Consider the following 25,761-nt stretch of genomic DNA (forward strand, 5'->3'; position numbering starts at 1 on the left):
TTTGCTGTCCTTCTGGACAGAGGTGTTCAAACTGCCCTGAAACAATCAGCAGCCTCCTCCTAATACTTGCTTTATCCTGTTGGCAAGGCTGGCCCTTGCATTGGCTGCCTTTGCTGGTTGTGAGTAATTGCCTCTACAAATTCAAGTTCTGTTTCTCGGTGTTGGAAATGTCTGTCAAATGTGCTGGAAGGCTGCTTGCTGCTCTGCCTTAAAGAAACACCGCTGGCTTAGTTGTTTGTTTACTTGTAATAAACTACCTGCTAGCTTAAAGTGTCTCCATAGATGATCAAGAAACAGAATTATTTTTGAATTTGAACTTTCTTTCACTGAACAAACTTAGGAATAAAAATATTGTCAAGGTTGAAAGAGGCTGTCATGGTCATCTCAGGTGACCAACCATTCAGTTCAGGCCCAGGAGTTCTCCATGGTGATTGTATCAGGTTTATTTCAGTACTTGTGTGTATAATGTTTTATGGCTTTTCATCTTCTATTTATTCTTCACACCAACTCACCTCTTTTTGCTCTCATTTTCACTTTTACTCTTTTCTTGTGAGTGTGCAGAACGCTTCAATACTGAAGTATGAATGTTCAGATTGAATCTGCAACCTCATTTCACTCAAGAAAAAGTCACACACACAAGTTTGGCTGCAGTCTCGTTAATTTAGAAACAATTAACTTCTTAGTCTTTCATAGAGTGACCACCTAGCAATACCCAGCACGTTGAGTAGTGATACTGCCTTTCATAACCTCAAACGTGCAGCTGATGTATATTTTAGAAGTTGTGCATCTGAGTCTTTGCTTTGTGTTCTTTGATGGTAACATGCAGGGTTGGTGCTTGCATTGGTTGTGAGGAAAGAGGCATGGTGGTGAAATGTGGATGAATTCTAGGAAAAAAAACAATGGGGAAAAACATCATTCACACAATCATTTGATTATGAGCTTTCTGTTCTGTTTCCTCTTGTTTGGAGAGCCTTAACAAAAACGTTCCTTAAACATGTGAGTTCCAAGGGAGAAATGAACTCCATATGCTCTTTTCACTGAAAGCACTCCTAACATGTATTAAGCATCAGAGTTATCGTCTGTGTTTGTAGCTCCACGCTCTAAGTGTATTTGGATCAAAATGTGGTAAGCACTGAGTTATTTTAATGTACTGGCATTTGGACAATGCAGTGTTTCTGCAGGAAAAGAATGCTCCATTGATACTTTAAAAGAAATGACAATGCACTCATAAACACAGTTGAACTGAGATGCGTTTGTGCACGAGGTTGTGCACGGCTGGGCCAGGCTGTGTGCTCTGAGCTGCTCTCTGCTGTTGGGGTTCTGTTGGTCTGACTTTGGGAAGCAACTCGTACATTCGAAGCTGCCTGTGCACAGTTAGCAGCCTCAGGTGGGTTCCTGGGAAGCTGTCTTGCTTTTTGGCTCCTCTGAACTTGTGTTGACTCGGAATGTTTTTGCTTAGTGTTCAGAGCAGCTCAGAAGCGTGTGCTGGAAGGTCACTGCCACTCTCTTGTTGCTGCTCCAGTCTTTAAAAGCATCACCTCCAGGAGCAGCAGCATTTCTCCTGCATAGGCTGACAACCCCTGCTGTCTCTCATTTCTTACTCCTGTTGGCAGCTTCTCTCAGGTGACTGCTTTCCACTGGTAGTGTCTGGGGGCACAGATTGTGACGGGCTGCCCAGTGTTGTTGCTGTTTCATTAGAAAAGCTTCATTTTCAGGTAATTAGCAGGGCCGAGTTGCTTCCATGGCATTCTGGCTGCTCTCTCTGACCCAGCCCTAATTATTGTAGCAGCTCAGTACCTTTGAAAAATCGAGCAGTTAGTTCATATAGAGCCTTGTGCTTCATATAAATAAATAAATGCAGCCTGGGTCTTCAGTATGGATTAGTGAGCCCTGCTCCTGTGAAAACGTAATGCTTTGCATTAATCATATAAGCACTTGATTTTTTGAAAGGCTCTTGCTTGGTGGTGCTGGAGTGTGTCATCCTCTGCTGACTCTTGGGATAAGCTGGGGCAGCGTGGGATTTCGCAGCCAGCATGGCAGTCCTGGCTTGGAGGAGCAGAGCATGGAAGCAAAGCATTCAGGGCTGGATCAGCCTTGTATGGCTGAACTCATGGACTCTTTGGGGGTGGCTTTTGTGTTTCCTTATTTCTCTGTATGGGTATCTTGCAAGTCACGGATTCAGCAGGATCTTCCAGGTGTAGTGTGGCCTCATTTCTGAGTTCTTCATACATGCTTGTCACCATGTGTTTTTGTGGGTAGGAAAACCACTTCCCTGGATGCAGGTGCTGCTTGAAACCGGTGGAAATGTGTAAAGATACGATGCTCCCTTGCAGGATGTGTGAAACGCCTGTCATTTACATGAATTGCTTTGCTTTTAAATCATGCTTTGAAATACATGGAGCTGTGGTGCTCAGAGGGTTAAAACTCACGTAGATGCTGCTTTAACTGGAGGCAGGCTGCACGTTCACAAAGTAAGTCACCTATTTTTGTATCAAATCGGTATGCTCTGAAGTAGGTTCGATATTTTCAAATACATTTCTTTCTCTTTTGCAAATGAAGTAATGCTTCATTTTTTTTCCTAAAGACTTTGGCCATCTGTTTCTCTCTTCTATTGTAGTTTCATAACTGGATGCTGCAGGAATTTCAACATTTGGCGTGCACTGCGCTTGGGAGGGAGAGGAGCTTTTTGAGATTCCTCGGTTCACACCAGCTTGCCTGCCTTCTGCTCCCTGCTTTCCTGCTGCGGGCGCCGGGAGCTCCGCGCTTAGCAGCCAATGCAGGCTGCCTGCTCAGGGTCATTGCCTCGCTTTGCGTAGCTGCTAAGTTTTGTGAGCACCTAAGTGCTGTTAATTAAGGGCAATCACATGGAAACGTGCGGCACAAAGAGAGATGTTGCAGAGGAGTTCAGGAGCTTGGAATTGTGTTTCCTGAGACCCGTGTTTCTGCCGTGGCCTTGCTGTTGTGAGCTCTTGATGGGATTGGCACTGGCCATGTGAGTGTACCTGACAGTACAGTGTGTGCACAGAAAGCATCAGACACTTCCTCCTGGTTTTTATAGCTTTTCTCCTCAATTAAAATGCACTCAGTCCTCACAGCTCTTGATTTAGATCTCTAATCCCATGCTAAATAATCCCCATCTGCAAATAGGTTTTATTGTTTTCTTAATTTGTATCCAATTTTCTCCTGAGGACTTTCTGAGGGGTTAAATTGTATATCAAGCTTATTCTTTCCAAGTGATTCTTTTCCAAATTCTTACCACCAGCTGTGTTGGAGGTCAGTCCCTTTCTTCCTGCAGACAATTAGAGCACACGTACTTTCCATATGCAAATGCAGTTCTCTGCCAGCTCGCATCTCTCTCAACACCCAGAAGAAAATCTTTCATTTCAGAAATGTAGATTTCCTTTGAAGTATCTGCCTCGCTCCTACCTTACCAAGCTGGCCAGCAAACCCCTTTTATATCCTTATGTCAGTGCCATGGACTACAAATTAGGGATTTCTCATCTAAACTGTGGGTTGTATTTTGTGCAGTGAAGACATCTTTAATAGGAAGGGTATGAGTATATGTAAATCCTTTCCTGCTGTATTTCTCATGTTCTTAATGCTGCATATTTGCACCCATTTCCTATTTGCAGCAGCCCTTTGGCAGGGTTGGGAGCCCTGTGTGCAGTTCCTAACAGGCTACATTGGGAGAACCAGACATGAAGTTTTTTCTTAATGTGGAAGGACCAATTTTATCATAAATACATCTTCAGACTGTTATTTGCTTTTGAGAGACCAAATTCTTTCCAGCAGTTCCATGACTTAGTTTACCATCCTAGTAATAACAAAAATAACTGAAGCAAAAGAGATTAGGTTATAGCCAAGCATGGACAAATCCATCTTAATGGCCTGCCATTCATTCACTTAAAGGGATGAGGATGTCTCCATGAAGAAATAAAATACCCTGCCTTGGAGTTCTAACAGGCTTTATTTTTGAGAAGAGGCTGTGTGTGTGTGTGTGTGTGTGCACTTAGTTAACTTCTTTGCAGAGCTGTACAAACAAACAAAAGCTGGCTGTGTTCCTGCAGCACTGTTGCACGCACGCAGTAAGGTATGTGCACTGTTCCTTTGAACCCAGTGGACTGGAGCTAGAATAAAGATTTATTTCATTTTTTCAGGATTGGATTGCTGTGAATACCCTTTTGAGCTCTTTCAGTGTTACGAGGTTAAGTAAAATTAAATATTATGACATTGTGTAGGCCTTAGCTGAGCTGAATCTTCAGTCTCAGGCTGTAGAGTGCCAGTCTGTTACTTCAATTAGTTTTTAATTGGTTGGAGAGAGCTGAAACCCCTTTCATAGCACGGAGTGAATAAGGAGAGGAGGCTGATAAGGTTGACTAAATCTGAGGAAACACTTACAAAACAGATCTTTCAATTTCCCCAGTGAAAGCGTTCTGCTTGGGTGGCTCAGTGGGAATGGGGCTGTGTGCCTTCCTTTGGGGGGCTCTCCCAGATCCGTGCACCTGGATGGCATGATGACATGCTCTACACAGTGTCCCAGTGCTGCTCTCTGGTGTGGGTGCTGGCTCTGCAGGCAGCTCTGGGTGCTGCATGGTGGGCTCCAGAACACAGCGGCTGTTCAGCTGAGCTTCTGTTCTCTGAGAGTTACACACAGTAAATAAAGCAGGCCTTGTTTTCTTCCTGTTTTCCTTATTTGACTAATGTATTTCTGTGTGCAGTTTGTGTAAGTGCATCAGAGCCTCTCAGCTGGAAGGCTCTGTGTATTGGCAGTTGAGGTGTGGGATGCTTGTGGCTTTTGGCACCTAAAAGGCGTTGCTGGGACTTGGGAGCTGTGGGTGAGGCTTGTGCTAACACTAGCAGAAATGCAGCTATGGATGGTGGTGGCTAGGGCTGTGCCTCACAAGGCTTTCTGGGGCTGAGGTGTCCCTGTCCCTTATTGTTATTGTGGGTCCTTTTTTATTTCTATTTCACTGTTGTACTATTTGAGACTTTTTGAGACTTACTGTGAAGCTATGGCCAGGCTCTGCAGCTGCTTTGCTGTCTCTGTGGCTATGTACTAATTTCAGCATAAACTGGCTGTGTGTTCTGGTGCCTGTGCTGCCTGGTGCCTCAAGACTGTGGCCTCCTTGGCCGTCTTGTGCACCAAGAATAACATATTAGTGCTTGTGCTTCCACAGAGAATCACAGAATAGCCTGGGTTGAAAAGGATTGTAGAGATCACCTAGTTTCTACCCCCCTGCTGTGTGCGGGGTCACCAGTCACTAGACCAGTCTGCCCAGAGCCACATCCAGCCTGGCCTTAAGTACATCCAGTGTCATAAGCTGACTTTACCCTCTCAGCTACCCTTGGGAAGATGTTTGCGTAGCCAGGACTGTTAATATCAAAAGCTGTATTAAACAAAGTAATTGGAGAATCTGGACCTTTGAATGCAGTTGGCAGCACATGGTGCACTGCCACTCGGCATGCACTGTGAACTTCCTTTACTTGCAGTGACTGCTGGTTAGGTAAACTCTGAATCCCTTTGTCTGTGGCAGTACGTAAGGAGGAGATTTAAAAAAGCAGAAAAGAGCTCTCAAAACAGCTTAATTCTCTCTTCCAGCAAAGATCTCACTTAGCAGTCTGCACAGTTCCAGCCCAACCTGTACTGATTTATCTGTAGTTTTTTGGTGCAGGGCTTAACCTTGATGTCCTTGCAGCTCTGGAGTCCTGCTGCTGGCTGGCTGGGCCTCGTTTTTCTTACCTGTTGCCTGTAGTTTCCTTCTGGGTGTACCTGCCATCTCCTGGAAAACCAATGCAGTTTTGTTTCTTCCTGTTGGTAACCCAAACAGTAGGAAAGCTGTGGAAAAAGTTGCAAGAGAACAAAGTTTTTGTATTCTTTTTCTCTTCAAATGCAGATCTTAGCTGGATAGAGTCCTTGGAATACATTTCTTTTAAGTCAAACAAATGAATTTTCATAAAACTTCCCCTTGTGTTCTTTTATCTTTGGCATGTAAGAGCATTTTAGGAATGGGAAAGTCCTGACCCTTTTTTCACCACTTCCTCTCTTACCACAAAAAGCGTCAGAATCTCGCTGAGGCAAATTTAGGACATTCCTGTTTACTGCTAATGCTTATTAAAAGATCCTTTCTTTTAAATGCATCTGGTGGTGGTGCTCTCACCCCCACTATTGGGATTTGTATGTGTAGAACAGGGTCTCCTTGTGGAAGGTAAGCTCTGCTTTTTGCAATTCATGTTCTTGCTAAAATCATTTCCATTTCTCCCGTTAGAAGATAGCTGCTTTGAGCTCTATTGCCTTTGAGTTCTCTTTTCAGAATTCCAAGACAGAGTTTTAAAATAGTAGAGGAGCTGCTATTTTCTTTCTTACAGGTTCTTTTTTCATATAGCAAATAGTGGCTGATGTAATCATGGGATTTTCTGACAGAGAATTGAGAAGTCAGTGTGCCAGCAGCCAAAGCAGCAGAACTGCAAGCATCTATCTAGTGGTTGGGATGTGATGCCTGCTTTAGTCCCTCATGGTGCCATGGCAGGTGGCAGTGCCATTCTTTGTCTCCTCTCATAGTGCCACATGCCGAATGCAGGAACGTGGACATTCTTGCCTCTGGGTTCAATCCTCTTGCCTGGAGTGGACCCCAATGAAGTACTTATGGTGCACAAGCCTGGAAGAAGTGCTGACTGCAGTGAGCAGAATAACTTTGTCTGAAATAAATTTTGGAGAAGTAAGAATATAGAGAATAATACTTCTTGTTTTAGCAACAGCTGTTGGGAGAGCGCTTGCTTGATTTGCAATTAATGATAACAACAACAAATTGCAATTGGGGAAAAGATAATGTTGACTATGGTAGGACTGTAGTCTGCTGTAACTTCTTTATGTCCACCTTGTTGTGAGAGCTGTCTGTATCTTTTATGATTGACAAAGTCCTGTTAGGGCCCAGAGGAGAAAGCTGCTGCTTGTTACCGTCACAGAAGGGGCTTTCTGCCCAACTCCTTTGGAGCTGGGGAAATAGGTGGGCACAGAGCAGGCTTGCTTAGGGTTGCCATAGGTTTTCTGTGACAGATCATGTTTCCTTGTTTGTTGCCTACAGAAATGGCTGTCCTTGCTGTTTTTTACATGGCATGTTTACTTGTTGCAGCGCTCCTCAGCGATGAAAAGAATGAGCTGTGAGCTGAGCTGGTGGGCAGGCAGAGCAGTAAGGAGCAGAATGTAAGGCTTTTCTGCCCAAGTGAGTGTCTTCTGGTGTGCTTGTGTGGAATTTGGGAAGACAAGGCAAATCTTTTGGTTTGGAGATGCAAAAACTGACCTAAACAGAAGGAACCCATGTGTGGAGCAAAAGTAATTTGCTGAAAAGCCGTGGAGCCACCTTGCATTTCTGCCAGCATCATCTCTTTGGTTAGCATGTGTTTCATTGCTGGGGTCTCAGCTACCTTTTATGCTGAACATCTCGCGCAGCAAAACAAGTTAAAAGCAGAGGAAGATCTTTCTGGAAGCTGGTAAGACATGACAGAGGAGAATGTCTCCATGTGTAGAATGTGCAGATGTATAGCTCAAGATGTGGTGTGCCTATTTGAAATCAGCTAAGTGTTATTGAGCTTTCTCAAGAGGAAGGAAAGGCTGGGTGCTGCCAATGAATAGTGGTGGTAGCTGCTAGGGGACAAATCCAGTCTACCCATGTGAATTGTGGAGGGCTACAGAATGCAGGGCTACAAATCTGCTTTTGCTTTACAGCCACGTTCTGCACTGCTAAATCAGTGAAGTATCTCGTGTTGCAGTGTGCAGCCCAGGACTTCATCCTTCTTTTGGGTTCCTTCTGTTCGTCATTCTGTGTTACACAGAGACGTTTGTAGAGTGTTCCACTTTAAAACTGATTTTTTGTCTTGTTGAGCTTTCAGACCTGATTTTGCTGAGCAAGCAATGCTCATATGTAGGTGAACTCTTGAGTATCTGTGCAGCAGCTCCATAGCTTCACCGTGCCTTTGCAGTCAATGTCAAACAGCACCTACTCTTCCTTTAGGCAGGAAAGAGCAGCACAGAAGTACTTAATCTGGAGACATGCCCTGCTGTCACTAACGGCCCAACTGTGAATAAAATGAAGCTTTGCTCAAACATTGGTCTTCATGTTTCACTTTCATAATTCATAAGAGTCACAATTCTTTCAGAACCTCTTCTAAAAGAGAGGTTACAACTTCTCTTGATCCATACTAATTACAGGCTCACCTTTTTTGGGGAACATGAAGGGCAACGATCATTCAGTTGAAAAGAAATCTAAATTTAAAGTGTTCCAGTGGTGAGTGAAAAAGTGTAATTGAAACATTCCTACCTTTAACATACAGGTAGGAAAAGTCTGGTATTAATAGTGTATGATATTTAACAAAACCAAAACACACAAGCAAACCCTCGGAATGCATTTGAAAGGTGCTTTCCTATTGCATTTTCTATTGGAAGAAAGATTTCTAGCTTTGTAAATAAAACACACAGTGTGTGTATGGCCTTCAAATCCATGTGTCTTCAAAGCAGCACATCACTCTTTGTCACTGTGTTCTGTTTCTGTACCAGATCTCTGTGCAAGCTGTTTTCCATATAGGTGGCACGTGCCACTCTGCAGGTGGCTGATGTGCAAAGGGAATAGTGCAGTGTACAAAGCCATCCTGCCATTTTCTTATGATTTACTGCATTTGTGCACACCAACAGAAAGGAAAGAATATTTATAATTTTTTGAGCTAATTGTCAAAGGATGATTTATGTCTTCATTTGAGCGCGGGCAGCTGGTTCTGTATATATGCAGCTGTGGGAGTTGTATTTTTTTCTATCCCTAGGCAAGTTAGCAAAGAAACTGCACACTGTTCACTGCCTTTCTGCCCACGTGTAGCCAACAGTTGCGTTGTGTTGTTGAAAATAGTAAGAGTTTGCAAGGCTATGTAAATTGTTGGTTTCTCTAAGTAGTAATTTTTGTTCATTAGGCAAATAACTCTAGCTTGGTCAGTTCAGCACCCTCATTTGCTCAGAATAGACTTCATACGTTCTTTGAAGCTTTTTCTGTGCAGGTATTGTTGATTTTGGGGGCAGGGATAAAGTCCTTTTTGCTTCTCATATTGATGGGGGCTGTGGTCTAATGGTGCAAGCAGCACAAGTCAGAAAGTCCCCGTTCCATACTGTGCTTTATTTCAGCTTCTGTGTAATTGGAGACATGTCATCTTTTCTATCACTCAATATTTTGCACACACAAATCATCTTCCATCAGCTGTCCTACAGCTTTACATCCCCCATGACTTACAAGTAGGATTTATGTCTGCCTTTAAAGGCCAGGAGACAGCAGCATTTCATTCTGTGGTACCGGCACAAAGCAACTGACGGGGCATTTTGCTGTGCAGAAATAGCTGTCGAGCACTGAGAATTTCTTTGCACAAGGGTTCTTTGGCCCCACAGCTCCGCTGTTTGCAGTGCAGGACCTGCAGTAAGCTTCTGGCCGTGGGGAGCACCCTCTGTTTGCTCTCTGTTTTCCTTTGGGTGGCTTGGAATTCTGAGAAGAGTGTCTGTAATGGATAAACGCCAGGATGGGGGGAAGGAAGTAGTTTGTACTGGCAGGCAAGTACATCCTCTCTGGGTCAGCATTGCTAACGTGTTTTATCCAGCGGTGGTGAGATATTACAGAGTGACAATAACCATAAGAACTGGGCTGCCTCTCGGTGGAAGCAGGGTGTGCCTGGAGCACGTAATTGCACTTGAAAGGCTCCATGCTGATGGCTGCAGAGCAAGGAATTCAGGGAACTGGTGCTGTGTGTGTCAGATCCACTTGCAAACAGTTGTGACAGGCCTACTGACGGTTCAAACTACAGCGGTTCAAGAATACAGAAGTGTTTGTGTAAACTGAAGCACTAATGAAGAAAAGGAACTTGTAAAGACTTCTGGGTGTAAAGCAGGTGAGATGGAGCTTGGTTGCAGCTCCACCAAGGCAGCTGCCACAGTGCAGGATGTGAGCTTACCATTACTGGGTTCCATCAGAGCTGTGGGAATATTCAGCTTAAGCTTGGTGACTGTGCATACACAGACTGGATTAGAATTACTGACACCACTTTTGCTTTCCTCTTGTGTTACTGCAGAATTTATTCTGTGATTTGTTCCCTGTCTGGATTTTAGGTGATGGCTTTTTTCTTTCATAACTCATCCACAACATCAGTCCTCAAAACTACTGCTTGTAGGAGAGGGAATGTGACTGCTGGGGGTAAAATAGTACTTTATTTCCTACCTTGAAAAAATACCACAATGCTACACAGGACTTTTGCTGTTATTATTTTGCTTGTTGGTCCGTCTGTCCTGTAATTTAAATGCAAGAAGAGAGAAGGTGGCAGCTGTGACATCTGAAATATTTTAGGTTGACCCAGAAGAAGCACTCAGAGTTGGGTCAAGAAGAGCAGAAATTCTGGCTCTAGTTGTCACGTGTGCAATCAGCCATGGCTGTCAGTCTGGTGCTGGCTGATTCTTCAGGACAAGGGCTGTACAGAAAACAAATGCCTCAGTGGTGGAAGATACAGGTGGGCACGTAGTTCACTAGAAATGGGGTTATTTACATAGTCAAGGTTGCAGTGTATTGTCTTCACATTATGGTTGTTTTGTCGGTGATTGCTTGAAGCTTTCCCCCTCTGATTTGGGTGCTCCGTCTGGAAGCTCTGGGTATGTGTGGTCACTGTCCATTTCTTGGGAGAGGTAAGAAAGAAAGAAAGAGCAATGCTGAGGAGAAGAGGGAGCCAGCATCCGTTTTCAGATTGTCTCTCAGCCCTTTTGTCTGACATGAGACTATGGTCCTGCTGGCTCTGCTTCCTCTGCCCTCTTGCTGCTCAGAGGTCTGTGGGGCAGCAGATGTCCCTGGGCCCCTTGGGAGTTCAGGTGGCTCTGCTCATCTAACCGTGGTCCTGCCTTTGTCTGGGCTGCGTTCTGCTGAGAGCTGCTGCATAGCAGGGCAAGGAAAGCCACCAGGAAGGTGTCAGTGCTGCACAGCAGCTGTGTGTTGAGCTGGAAGAGCGAGCAAGGCCTGTACGCATCTGTCAGAGCCCAAGAGGCAAGGTTAAACTAACAGATCACGCTGAGATAAGTGTTCTGTGTAAGCTCTTATCTGTGCTCAGGAACTGGAGAAGTCGAGGAGGGTTGACTTGTAGTGCATAATAAAGCTAAACTGTGGTTTGAGTGCATGCAGTCAAGAGGTTTGCAAGGCAACCTTATTGTTCCTGAGTCTGCCCTCTGGAAGGTCTCCCGTGGTGGAGCAGGGACTTGCACTTCTGTCTGTGGTGCCAGCCTGGTGAGGGCCAGTATCCAAGCTGAGTGCTCTAGAACCAAGCACGATAGAGTTTTGCAGGCTTCAGCTTTTAAGCCTTGCCTCTTTTAGAGATGTAAAAGTGCATTTTGTGTCAAGCATGCTGAAATATGTGGAAAATCTTATTTTGCAGAATCCATGGGGTTTGGGTGCCCACACATTGCTATTGTCTGAGTTGATGACGCTGCACATAACTGTTTTTCCCCCTCAGTGCTCTGTGTGCAGTACTGGGCTACAGAAATTGATTCCTGTTCCCTTGATGGTTAGTTTATAGAGCAAGTCTTTATTCACTAGGCTTCTTTGGTCCTAATTAAGCAAATGCATCTAGAGTCGAAATTGAGATTTAATAATTTAACTTAGCCTTCGTTTCATTTATGGTGATACCCTTCTGAAATATTTAAATCATAATTTTTCTTTTTGCCCTCGTTTAGTGCCACATCCCACACTGCTGGGTGTTTTGTTTTCTTTTTTTTTGGCCTTTTGCTGGGTGTCTCATTGATTGTGAGAGGCTTTGTTTCTTACTTGGAGTGGATGCCTCGTGGCACTTTGTGAGATTAAGAGTGTTTTGTTCCAGGAACCAACCTACCTTCCCTTTCTGTTCCCATTTCTGCTCCCAAGGAGAACAGCTTTTCACACCAGACACATTTGTGTTTACAGATAAAAAAATTTTAAATTAGAATAAAATTGAAATCTAGGATGAGACAAAATTATTTAATCTTTTAAGCCATGTGCTCTATGGGATAGAGGGACTCTGTCTCTTTATCCCTTTGCCTCATTTAATGGTACAAGACTAGAATCCAGCCTGCAAGACACCAAATCCACTTAATAAAAAGCCTGGACAGCGTCCAGGAGTCTCTTCTGTGGCTGCAGATGTTACATTACAACTGCCCTGTGCGAGGACCCATCAGCTTACTGAGCAGCTATCAGGCTGGCACAAAATTGGGCATTGGATTTGAGCTTTTGTGGTTCTTACGTATATAGTGCCTGCTGTGACAGCACAGGAAGGGGGAGGACAGTGTGGTGGTCAACATGCCAATGGGTCTCAGTCTCAGTCACAAACCTTGTGTGTGATGGGTACCGGAGTCCTCAGCAATGGGCCTGGGAGCAGTCGGTGCCGGTGCTGTCACTGCATCTCCATCAGAAACAGGAGGAAAAGACAGCTACAATTTGTATCACAGAAGATTCTGAAGGCCTGAAGGACCTTTGTTGCCTTGAGGGATGTCCTCCTGTTGGATACTAGTAGCTAAGTGTGTGCTTTCCAAGGAAGAGGCTGGGTAATGGGTAACTGCTCTGAAAAGCCAAGTGTGAGGGAGCGTGCTGCTCTGGTAGCAGTGTGTGGCTGCAGGGCTGGTTGGGCTTCTGGAGGGCGCCGTCAGTTTCAGGCCCTAAAAATTAGACAGATTTTTAGACTTTGGATGTACAATTCTAGATGAAAGAAACAGTGATGCATAAATAGAAGTAAATGGTGTTGTTTTTGAGATGGACTTCTATATGGTGTGAACTTCTGTTTCAGGAGGCAGCTTGGAAGCCACATGACTGCTTAATTAGATTGAGCAGGAGTTGCTCTAAATTTGTAGTCTTTGCAAGAGTTACTTAGCCATGCCTACTTTTCTCCTCATCTTTTGGCTGTGCCTTCCCAGAGCAGTCCTAGAGAGGCTATCAACATGAAATAGGTGTCTCATGGGCATTGGTGCTGGCACTTTCTAATGGCCTATGCTTGTTCCTCCAAAACAATACGCAGACATTTAACGGATAATTAATGCTCTTTTTTTTTTTTTAACATGCAAGGGTATCACACCTTTAATTTTGATTATTATCCATATGTAATTTTCAGCTGCAGAATGTATCACATTGGGTTATTCTCATGTTCTGCCTTTTGAAGGAGGCACTAAGCTTGGCATACGGCTTATAGAGACTTCTGGGGTTTTAGTGCGCAGGCATGAGATATTGTTTGGAGTCACATTTTAATGGCAAGGTTCCAGGTGTATCCATGACATTTTAAAGCTGTGGCTGCTGCTGAGGATCAGCATCTGGTGAGTGGCTGTAGTGCCTTTATCTCCAGTTTTGCATCTGGATGTGGCAGGCTGGTGCCTCTGGGGCAGAAGGACAGGAGGAGGTGAGTTCCTTTTTGGGAGCAGGGCTGTGAGGAGGGCAGCTGGCTTTAAGCCTATTGGCCACTTCATTGGTGATGCCAGGGTCAGAGCTGCTTGAGCAGCTTGAGGTTGCATCTTCCAGCACCTCTTTCCTTGGGAGAAGGCTCTTATTCTGTCTGTCATGGCTGACAACATTGGTGAAATGTGAGCTGCTGGGTAGAGACAAGGAAAGGAGCTAGCATAGCGGGCCACATTTTCATTTCCCCCTGTTTTTTTCTTTGTGATATTAATTTGCAAAAGGAGGTTGATGACAGATGAGGAGCCTTTAATTGGAGAGCTCATTGTGCATGAGCTCAGAATAGATACAGATTAATTCAGGATTTGATAAAATCATCATTCAGACAGCCAAGCACGAGCTTGTGTCACACAGACTCCCCACGTTGCCCCCTGGCCGGACACCGCACACTGTGGATCTGCCTGCTGGTTTGCTCCATGCTGGGGCTGCACCACCCAGCCCTGCAATACACCTCTCTTTAGAGGTGTAAATTAAGAGTTTGCACTGCCTTTATAGCTTCAAGTATGTATTCAAGCTTCTCAAACTTTCAAGTACTGTGGAGAATAGCTGCTGCAGCCTTAGTGCTCATTTGCTCTTTGTAGGTATCAGCGTTCCTCTGTTGAGTGTGAGCATCATAGTGCCACCATCTGTGCACCCGAAGCAGGTGATGTGAACTTTATCTTCCAGAAAAACCCTGAAAGCTGGGGCCGTTCTGCACCTGCTGCCTTCTCAGAAATGTATGGAGTGTTCACAGGTTCTCTGCATCTTCAAAACAAAGAAGTTGCTTTGTATCCAATGCATAGCCTTAAAAAGCAAAACAAGAGAACCCTGGTGTTGTCCATTTAGAAAGGAGCTTCAAAAGGTGCATCCGTACCTGCGCACACTGAGCTGTCATTGTCCTCTGGATGAGCCTATGGGTTGCAAGGAGAGGAGGAAGATGGATGCACTAATGCAGATGTTTCTGAGGCTTTTGTCAGAGTCCTGACATGGCCATTGGAATGGCACGTCTTATGGACTGCAGGTTGCAGATCCTTCTGTCTGAACGCTACTTGCAATAGGAAAAAAAGATGATAAAAAGAGTGTCTGTTTTGTGACAGGATCTGAAGTCTCATGCATGCTTTTAGTATGGAAATCAATTGTTTAATGTGTGCATTGATTTTTTTTGTCAGGCTGCATTTTTGACACCAGGTGTCAGACAATTTCATTGCAGTTGTGTGCTTATTATGAGAACACATCTAGCATTTATATTTGTAATGCTTCCAAATCAGAAGGGATAGAATGTAACAGCTCAGCAAACGCTCAGTAACACATATGCTGTCACATGGAGGTTCAGCCTTCAGCTTGTGAAGAGGTGTATATGGGTGTTGGAGCAGGATCAGAGCTGAGGGGCAGGCAGATGTGTGGTGCCTGAAGGCTCTCTGAGGGCAGTGTGCTGACTGAGAATCGGAGCTGGAATTTGCATTCAAAATAATTGGCTTGCTCGCTTAAATTTGCTGAAAATGTGTTTCCCTGGTTCCTGTTCCTAATCTATATGTGATTGTTTTACACTGCAGTGAACACGGGTACTTACAAAGAGCGAGGCAGGCACCATCGATCGTCTTTGTCCGTGTAGCAGAGCGTGGGGCGGTGAGGCTGTGTGAAGGCCTGTGCTTGGCTTTCAAGGCAGAGAGATGATTCTAGTGCTTCACCTTGTTAAGCCAGCTTCCAAACCTGCTGTTAAGTCTGAGGTGAAAATGTGTTGGACCTCAAATGAGCATGTGTTTGTTGGCTTGACAGCTGGCAGGCCTCAGCTCTGCAGGCAAGCAGGCAGTGAGTTGGTCATGGGCTGGGAGCAGGTAGGCTGCACAGGCTGGTTGTGCAGAGCCTGCTCACACCGTGTTCCACTCGGCGGGGCTGTGACCCACTGGAAACCAAAAAGTTTTAAACTGTGGATTCATTGCTGTTAAAATGTAGAGGAGTATGTGCTCTGAAAAAGAATGTTAAAAAAAGCACCTACAAAACAATACAAAAAACGCAGCCATATAAGATCAGGCACCTGAGAGATCTGAGCCATGTGAGCTTTGCACTCTAAAGCAACACATTTGTTTTGAATGTGTAAGGTGTGTCTGCACAGCCCTGCTGGCCCGAGACCCAGCAAGCTGTGCCCAGAGCCTGAGCTTGAGAGCTGGGTGCTGTAATGTTCTGCCCTGGTGTGGCTGGGGAGCCTGGTTTCTCCAGCAGGCTTTGGGTGGGCTTTGTTGCAGGGTGCTGGGAGGTGTTCCTAGGCTCTGGGATGGTAGTGTGTGTGGTGTAAGGGTACATGTCTGCCTAAAGCAGACAGGGTGGTAAAGGAAATAATTTCCAGTGGGTCTCTTTGGGTGTTCTGCAGTGTGAAATTCTGTTGAAAAAAGCTTTAAGAAAAGATTTTCCGATGTGGTCCTGTCGAGTTTGTTTTGCTCAAGATTCTCTGCTATGATAACTCCTTGAAAAATGAAGCTGAATCTGTCCTTGTCGCTTGTTCTGAATAATGGAAGAACTTGGGCTTTGTTTAATCCAGCGTGTTCTGCAAACTTCATTTATATTTGGTTTAAGGAAACCGAGTCATCAGCCCTACATGCTGCACATTCCATGTTTAGCCTTGTAAATAGGTGCTATACAGATTCAATTGCTCTCACTGTGCTTCTGAAATAATCAGTGTCTCACTTTGTTCTTTTTTAACCAAGCAAAGCCAGACTACAGCTTCTTTCAAAACACATAATTTTGAGATGTAGAAGTCTTATAAATGTTGGTCAGTTTAGCTACATATGTACTAAAAATAATAGGTTTTCATTTGCTTGTGTTTTGAAAACACACCTAGAGGCCTCTGGTGGGAAGAAATGGAGGAGGAGTTGGATGCCGAAGTGAAGATGCAGAAGCGAAGGGATCTCAGCCAGTGTCACCTTGCTGTACCTGTTCAAATGACTGCTTTTTTGAAATTCCTCAGCCTCACTACAACAGTAAGGTGGTGACAGTGAAGGGAGAGCAATCTTTGTCTTCTTTCAGACACTTGAAGTGTAGGCAGTGTGCTGCACTGGGCTGGGAGGCTGCAGTGGTGCTGCAGATGCGGGCTGGCATAGGTGGTGCCTGGGGCTGCTCCCAGGCCTCCTGCAGCAGCTCCAGGGGGAGTGTGTGATCCCCTGGGGCCCACTTTGCCACTGGATGCATCTCAGCATCTTGTGTGATCACACTGAATGATACCTGGATGGCAGAGAGATGTTTTGATTGCAGGCAGACAGAATCTGTAACGGTTAAGGAAGGCTGGCAAAGAAAACCCCAAACCCTATTCTGAAATGCAGAGCTTCATCTAACAACGTGCTTCATCCTACAGGTAGCTGGGGTGTGCTTTATCTGCATACCATCTTTATTTTCTTATCAACTTTCTGACTGTTGCAGTCAGTGCTGTATCTTCACTCAGCAGCATGGCTAATTTGGCAAATGTGTCAACATGTTACATCATTCTTCCCAGCATCTCTAGGTCTGTTTTAAACATTGGTGGTGACTCGACTTGCCAGAGCTGTGGAATTTCATTGATTGTGACCAACAGGAAATTCTGAAGCAGGAAGCTTTAATACAAAGCTTGCAGTAAGCTGTTGCTTGATGAGTTCCTTGCCTGATGGTAACACAGACTGCATGGTATAGGACCCAGTGCAGAAGGCCGCGCTGCAAAGAAGTCTTTCCAAATTAATTAACTGTAAAATGAGGAAAAAGTAAAGTTCATCCCAAATTAATGGCAGTGCAGAACTGATGGCATTTATTTTTTAGAAGCCATTAAGGAGCCTTGATAACATTCCAAATGTCATAGAGAGCAGTGCCGGTGGGGCGGGAGGACTGGATTCTACTGACAGCTTCACACGTTGTGCTGGTTGTGCTGGTGTGTGCAATGCAGGGGGGGCAAAGGTTAAAAAAAAGTCAAAATCTTATCTGAAGTACTTTAACTTCAGAAGCACTTCGCCTTCAGTGCTCAACTAATTATTGTTATCCTTCAATAGGTGCATCTGCATGCTATTGTGCCAACACTGCTGCTTCTCTTGTTAATTACACTTTTTATGCTTGCTTCACAAGACTAATCTAGCAGCTTGTAATAATTCATGCCATTCTAATCAGACATGGTAAGAGGAAAAACCAGCTCCCTCCATCCCATAAGCAAAACCCAGCGTGAGCAATTGGATGCTGGAGCACAGGCTGTGTGTGTGTCTGTGTACATCAGAAGTGGACTTTGTGCATCACAAGCATGCAAGGATGGCTGGGTGCAGTTAAACACGATGATACCTTGTTGCAAGCATTGATATGCATTTACTGCCCTCTGAGCAAAGCACTGTTAGGAGTTGGTCCTGCCATCGGCTTCAGCCACCATAGCTCAAGTTTGTGATTTTTTCCAAGGACAGATGCTAAATGTAAGTCTTCTGTAGTCATCTGCTATCAAAACCAAATCATAGGCTTGGTGGAAAAATACACATCTGTCCTGGCCAGTGTTATCTGTTTCTGCTGCAAACAAACTTGCAAAACAAGAGCTAACAGCAGACTAATACCTTTTATGTCCTTCTCTCACAAATGATATTTGGAGAGTTCTGTAATCAAAATACCGTGCCAGATATTTCCTGTAATGGTCGGACTGAACCCCAGAAGACCTTGATTCTTGCTCAGCCTCCATTGCAATCAGTAAAATTTGTGGCATATAAGGTGAAGGTCTGATGGCATATAAGGTGAAGATCTGCTGGCATAATTCTCTCCAGTCTGTGGGATGTATCCAGTAGCTTGTTAAACAGTTGTGGGTATGGAGAAGTCTAGATCTAGCATTTCTTTTTATTTTTTTCTCAGTTTTTGTAATGGGAGAATTGAAGATAGCAGAATTGTAGCTTCCACCTATTGGGAAAAGCAGACGTGCTTCTAAGTTATAGATGTTAATCTGTTGTTTTTAATCTCCTTTTATTTACTTAATTTGTAGGGCTATGGTGAAGCTCTTTCCTGAGTCACATACTTGGAAATCATAACATTCTTCATTGTTTTGCTGAGTAACTTTCACTTATCAGTTGTAGATAATACAGTAAATATTACCAGAAGTATCCTGTTCTGTGTTGTGAAGTGCACAAAAAAGTGCTGGAGCTCAGTGAACGACTGTCTTATAGCCAGTGGCTTGAAGGAAAGAAAAATGCACGGGATACAGATTTTATTTTTTATAGCTGACTGTTGGTATTGTTCAGCTTGCCACACAGTGGGGTTTGTATTTGGAACAATTTCTGACTTCACAAGCTATGCTTACAGCAAAAGTACTGAATCTGATCTTCAACCCCCTTTGGAGGGAGCTTTATTTGCTTGTCCTGGTGGTTAATGAGCAGCTCAGGTTTATGATGTGCAGGAGGAGAGACGTCTGCGCAATCAAATATTACTGAGCTGCTTTAAATGAGCAAAGGGAATTATTTGGTTTTGGCCATTTCCTAGCACTGAGGTATTGCTAAGTAACCTCCAGCAAATGTGCTGGTTAAGAGCTGGGCTTTTTCTGTTGTGCGTGCATTGCCATAGAAGAGTAATGAACAGATTCTGGAAGAGAACGTTGTTCATGGCTTCTTTTGTAAAGCAGTTCCATGAAGATACATCTAAATGGTTGGATTTGTGATTTTCTTGAAGAAAGCCCCGTAAGGAAAATGACTGTGTTGATTTTGGTTAAGCATGTGGTGTTCGACAGGGAAGTTCATCCTTTGGGATATTTTCTACTCCTCCCTCCTCTCCCCATTCCTTTTTGCCAGTTTTCCTGCCTCCGTATTGTGATCACTTTCCTCTTTTTATTTTGGCAAAGTACCTCTGGAAGCGGATTTCTCAGGTACTTTGAGCTGAAGGAGCACTGTGCTCTGTACTTAACAAAATAAATACACAGCAGAAAGGACGAGGGGTGCTGCTGCTCTCCTGTCAGCTTGGCTCCATCTTCTCCATGTGAATGGAGTCTCTGACTTGTTTTTTCGTGTGAGTGTATGTATTGTTTTGTATTCCTGGCAGAAAGAGTCCTTCAGAACTGGGAAGTAAATCCAGTCCTCATGTCAACTGCGTGTGTGCAACAGCTCCCACCTGAGAGCTGCACTGCGGCACCGGCTGGCTCTGACAGCCTAAGTGAAGCAAAGCATGGCACAGATTGACATGGTCTGAAAGAATCAGATACGGTGTAAGGCCCGTTACCAGCCTGGTGCATGTGCCTGTGTAGTAGGAGAGGGCTGCCTGTGTTTTGCTGCCTATCTCTGGTTGTCTTAAACCCAGGCTTTTTCAGATTCCTGCACTGGCACTCGTCAACACTTGACAATTGTTTAGTGCTTAAGTTTTTCAGCAGAATAAGAGTGTTGCATCTACATACAGCTTCTTCATTTATTTATTTCTGTTTTTATTTTTATTTTTGAGACACTTGGCATAGCCTTGTGTCTTTTCTAAAGGACCCCATAATGAACACTGGAACAGGCTGCCCAAGGAGGTTGTGGATGCCCCATCCCTGGAGGTATCCAAGGCCAGGCTGGATGAGGCCCTGAGCAGCCTGGTCTGGTGATTGGCAACTCTGCACATAGCAGGGGGGGTGAAACTAGATGATCATTGTGGTCCTTTTCAACCCAGGCCATTCTATGATTCTATGATAATGAAAGTGTTGGTGCTGCAGGAGTGCAGGTGTGGATCAGTCCTGCTTTGAACTGTCATGTTCTTGCATTGCTGCTCTTGCTCTCACCTCTCTTTATGTGGCAGCCTGGTTATCTGTGCTTAAATATTTTTGGGTCATCTTCTGTCTGGCCTCCAGCTGCAGATGTGGGCAACCCTGAAGCCATTGCACAGCATCACTTTTTCTGTGGCATGTTTGATGTTAGAAAGTGATCTGGTGCTATTAGCAGAAAAATCACTTGTGATTCCAGGATGTACAGGATAAAGCCAGGCAGAGGAGAAGGGGCTTGTCATTATCTGAGCTGGAGCTGTAGGAAGAGGCAGGACCTAGGTAGCATCCTCAGCTTTGTTCCCAGGGTCTCTGTAAGGCTGTGTGTCTGCTGGCTGCCTGCCTGCGGAATTGGGTGTTGGCCAAAGCTCCCTGGTGAGCTGGCACTCACTGGTACCACTGGTAGTGTCTGTAAGGAGCAGTAATGTCTCTGCTTTTGTGGCCTACATCACTCTTCTGCAGGCCTTGTATGAAACAGCCCTTTGCCTTTGTTTTTTTTTTACCTTGAGAAGCTGCCCAGGTAGCTTTGGCACAGCCCTTCTTCCTTTTCCCTCTGACTGTCCTCCAGGTCAAACCTTGCTTGTGTTTGGGGCTTGTGGTGAATGATGGAAAAGGGCTGAGCAGCTTTTCTCCATTACTCAGCTCTTGCCCTCTTTCTGTGCCCATAAACTAGAGCGGCTCTTAGCTGGGTGTCATGGGCCGTTAGGTCTGTTTGTTTGTTTGTTTTTCCTGCTAAATCGGGGAGTTAATTCTACCTGCAAGTGTTCCTCTGATGAAAGCTTGTGGAAACTTGCTCTTGAAGTCTGTTAGTAGATCCTGAGAATATGCAAAGACTGCACCAAGAATGTCTGTGCCTTGTGCGCGCTTAGTAGCTGGTGCTGACACACACCTGAGAGTGCCAGAGCACTGCGGTGTGCCGGGGCTGTGCTGTGAGGGGAGCAGGGAGGGACAGGCTGCTGAGCTCTGTCTCCCTTGAGACAAGAGGGAGACCGGACACTTGAGTGGCTTTGCTTAAAGGCACTCGCTTGGGGGCATTTCTTTTTCTGCAAGCACAGCTGCCGGGGCTGCATGCAGCCGGGAGAGAACCTGACATGCCAGATGCACCAGGTGAATGGGCAGCTGTCAAAGTGTAACAGCTTGAGCTCCTTGCCAAGCAGCATTTTATGGCAGGAGCCTCAAGTGCAGCCAACAAACAGTCTTAAAGAAGCTGTAAGAGTGAGATTATAGAATATAAAATGGAGTAGATTATTTCACTACTCCCAGGCTTGAAGTGAAGAGAGATGTTAAAGGAGGCAATAAGAATAGCAAATAAGAGCCAGTGTCCTTATGTCATGCACAGCACCTGGCCTTTATCTGTTTTTTTTTTGTCCAGGACTACTTTAGTTCTGGTGGTATTTAAATGTAAATTGTAAGTGATCTATTAGCTCTATTGCAGCCTGTAGAAGTGATGAACAGCTCGATGTGAAAGTATGTAATATGGTAGCCAGCACTTCAGCAGTGCTTCAGATGAGCTCTCAGCCTGTTAAAGCAGTTAGCTGTTAATTAGAAGAGTGGTTATGGAGTCTCTCTCCAATTCTGAGCACTTGTGTGGATGTTATTTAGATTCATCTTATGATATGCTGAAAGCGTTCACTAAATCTTCACTTTTTCTCTAACATATTTCCCTCACCTAACCGTGATTCCTGAACAGGAAACACTCTTTGCTGTCGGGTTTAGAGATGCAGAACTATTCCAGCACAACATCTCAAAAATCATAGTAGTAAGCAGAGTCCCAGCCCTGGAGCTTTTACATGGCGGTATGATCTCTGTTGGAAATTGCTGGCTGAGTCAGGCCTGCTGGTGGAAGTTGTGTCACCAGGCAGGAAACAACGAGGACCAGAGGGTCAGGAGCCTCCGGAAGAGGGGTCGTGGGTCTGGGAGAAGAACCAGAAGTGCAGTAACAGGGCGGGAAGCGAATCATGGGTCAAAAAAAGAAAAATGAGACTGGAAGTTAGGCCTGTGTCAGAAGTCATTTGGGGACAATTGGGGAACTAATAAGGAAGAACGAATATGACTCTAATTATTAACTGAGAACTAAATATTAGGTTTGAAGAGAAAACTGTGTACTGGAAGTGCCTTCTATTGAGTTAGTGTCTGTGTTCACTGCAAGTACAAGATAAAACAGTGGCTTGGAGAGCCATGCTAGGCTTCAGCGTGCTTATCACTTGGAGCTGAAGTTGAGGAAGCTCTGCTTTATCTGTCTGAGGTCATCCAAGGAGATTTCAGTACACGATGCAGCACTTTGTTCTCTTGGTGTTTGAGGTATTCAGGTAGGAAAAATATCCTTTGGGGATGAAAAAAATGAGATGTTTGCATTGCTACTTATTAGAGCTTTTTTAGTCTATCTGCATAGCAGTTCAAGATAGAGTTTGCATTGATACGTATTTTGATTACTGGATTGTTTCAAGGGTGTCTGTGAAGAGGCTACATTTGCAGAAGTGAATCGTGGGCTGTGTCCTGTTCTCTGGAGAGATGCCTGCAGGCAAGGAAAGCAGAAGGATGGAGCATGAATGTGCTGACTGTAGGACAGTCTTTTTCTGTAAATACAATGCGAATTTTCCTGCTAAATCATTGATTCTGAGAGTGCTTTTAGAGAAGCTATATTTGAAAGATAATGACATTCTTAGAGGATACATTATTTATTGCAAGAGCTTTAATATAAACTGTTTTTTTTTCATATTGATTTTGTTGTAATTCAAGCTGTATTTGCTTTTCCTCAACAGGCAGCCAGATAAACTAGTGGTGGTTTGGACAAGAAGAAGCCGAAGAAAGTCCTCTAAGGTTAGTTGATTGCTCAGTAAGTTCCCACTCTGGTGGCAAACAATCAGCTGTTTGAAGGACTTGGCTCTTGAGCGTGGGGAGCAGCAGAATAAATGAGGAATAATTCTATTTTCTTCTAACTCAGTATAGCTGTAAGGTTCGGTATAAGCTGCTGTTGATGTCAGCACTGATTTATGGAAACACTTAACTCTGATTTCTGCTTGAGTTATTTGTTTAGCATGAGTGCATCGCATCAGTTCGATTTCGGTTATTAATTGCTAGACTAAATTAAAAAGGAGAATGTTTCACTACTAGAAGTGTCTTAAAAGATAATTATGAAGAATTTGACAGGCCTGCAGGAGATAAAATGTGAATAAGGGACTATTTTACAGATAGAAAATGCTGCAAGTCAAAAAGAATGCAAGCAGTCTCTTTCAGCCCTATGTGGTAACTTCAAATTAAATTTTAACATGGCACTTCTACAAACACTGAGAAGTGTGAATTTGTGTTTAATGCTAATGACATAAAGTTTGTCTTGTGTTGAGCTGTTTTTTGTGTGCATAACTTTTTTCACAAGCAGAATAGCTCTCACTTCTCTGAACTTCACCTTAGTTTTCTTCCTGCAGTAGTGAATGTGAAAGTGTTATTAGAGTACTGCCTCTGTTGAAAGGTGCTTAGGTTGTGTAGACTGCTGTATTGACTGCTGTGGTGGTGAGATGCAGTTATCCTGCCTGAAGTCTCCTTTGGGCCTGAGTAGAAGGGGAAAATGAGGTGGACAATTGTTTTTGTGGATCTATTTCTGTAGAAAATTAAGCTAAAAACAAATGCCCTATACTTGCACTTTTTTGTACTTGCACCAATAGTAGAGATTTCTAAATATCTGCAGTGTTTGATGTGGCCGTGTCTCTGTGGGATTATATTACCAATTAATAGGAGTAAAATCGTCTGTTAGTCCTAGCTGTCAGTTGTTGCTGTGCATGGGAAGGTGGGGAACCTATTGCATGTACACAGCAAGAAAGCAAAGGTTTTTAAACACTGTTCACGTTGGGGGACTTATTTTGTCAACTTGTGTCCTCTGGAGCAGGGTTGTCCTCCATCTGCCCAAATATTGCTGAGTGAGAGAGGGAAAGCTTGAATGAGCTGGAGGAATGATGAGTCCCAACTCCAGGGAGGCCTGCAGGGCGTAGAAGGGCTGTGTGCTGGTCTCTTCTCTTCACTTTGCTCACAGCTGCTGCCTTTCACCCTGGCCAGGCCTGTGGCGTGTGATCTTGTCCAGAAGAGGAAGTTTGGGACAATTCCTTAATGTTTCTGTTAAACTGTTGTCAAAGCTCATGTGTATGTAACTCAGTGATATTCCTAAGAACTTCAGGACGGTGGAGAAAGGACACCTGTAACACAGAATGTATCTTGAAATGTTCACTGAAAAATCTAAGTGTTTAGAAAACACTATATATGGTTTCCTAGCCTGCTGAAGAGACATTTCTTTCTTTCTTTTCCTGGCTGTCATGTGCTTTTCCTATGTTTTGTTTTCTAAACGGAAGTCTAAACTATTTTAAGGTTTGTTTTCTGAGGCCGTATTACTGACTGAAAATGACTGTACAACCAAATGCTTATTCCAGTGCATGCATCCTAACTTCTGCTTTGGAGTATGAGAACCCAAAGGTGTTATATGGCGAGTAAACACAAAGGTGTGGATTCAGTCTGGTACCTTTGCCAAGATAGCTGTTGTTCTTGAGCAAGGTCAGTCAGACTGTCTGCCTTTCACTGAAGGATAAAGTAGCTCAGGTTACATTGAAATAACAGCATGATGTCTATCTAGGTAGTAACTTCTGATGTAAATGTACATTGTGGCTTTTCTGCTTGTTTCCCGTAGTTTCTATAGTACAGAGAAAGAAAGTAATGCAGAACAGAAAATTCAGTATTTCACAAGCATTGCGTGCTCAGTGGAAAGAAGGATATTTGTCCTTTCATTTGGTTTGCTGAGATTTAGGAAATGTTCAAAAACAGAAGGTCTAATAAAATCCAGTGAGGCTTTGTGAGGGATGGGTTTTTGCCTGTGCTGGTACCGACATGATAGTATAGGCTCCAACATTTCATTGAACTGAGAGGGTTTCCCAACACTAGCTCAGCTTTTGGGCTGAGGTTATTTCAGCTGGGCCTTAAAATTGTAAAAAAAAAAAAATGATGTCCTTTTGTGTGTGTCCATTCTTCTCCTAACCACAAGCAGATGCACTTCTGGGGTAAAATGGCACATTTGCCTGGGACTTGGAGTCTCTCTCTAACTCATTAGTTCCTGCCTAGTAATAGCCCACAAAGGTACTTTAAAAGAGGTGGAGTGGCATTGAGGCCTTCATAGAGGGTACAATTAATTCTAAAGCTTAGGTTGTTGATACAGTCTGAGCTGCTTGGGTCCAAGACTGCAGATCAATAAATGTACTTGATCTCTTGGTCATCCTGCCAGTAAAATACTTTATTCAACACATTTATTTCATCTAATTACCTCCTTGGAAGCAAGTCAAATGAATATTTCCTCTTACTTTGTTTTTGACAGACCTTGGGCTGAAAGAGTACCAAGCATTAATAATGTTCTGTTTTTAAGCTTCTTTGAGAAGGAGGAGGAAAGGAATGAGGTTTTACAGTAAAGATGCTGTAGAGACTTCTTTTATGACCTTTTGGTATAGCTAGAGATAATGAAGGATATTTGTTACACATCAATCAGACCTGCAGAGTGCTCAAGGTTAGAAGATGCTTCTGCAGGTTACCTGTCCAGTAGCAGGGCCACCCAGAGCAGGATGCCCAGAACTGTGTCCATGT

The 25,761-nt window shown here is 44.1% G+C and overlaps 1 protein-coding gene across 12 annotated transcripts in view; it reads left to right on the forward strand.

Moving 5' to 3' along the window:
• The window catches only part of EHBP1 (EH domain binding protein 1), a 196,866-nt gene that overhangs the window by 2,362 nt on the left and 168,743 nt on the right, over positions 1 to 25,761 (forward strand). For all 12 annotated transcript variants that reach the window (XM_048938418.1, XM_048938426.1, XM_048938416.1 and 9 more), the window contains exon 3: positions 22,911 to 22,968. In XM_048938418.1, the coding sequence (XP_048794375.1) occupies positions 22,911 to 22,968 (58 nt within the window). The remainder of the gene's footprint in view (positions 1 to 22,910; positions 22,969 to 25,761) is intronic.

This window comes from Lagopus muta, chromosome 2, assembly GCF_023343835.1.
Source record: "Lagopus muta isolate bLagMut1 chromosome 2, bLagMut1 primary, whole genome shotgun sequence".
NCBI classification, from domain to species: Eukaryota; Metazoa; Chordata; class Aves; order Galliformes; family Phasianidae; genus Lagopus; species Lagopus muta.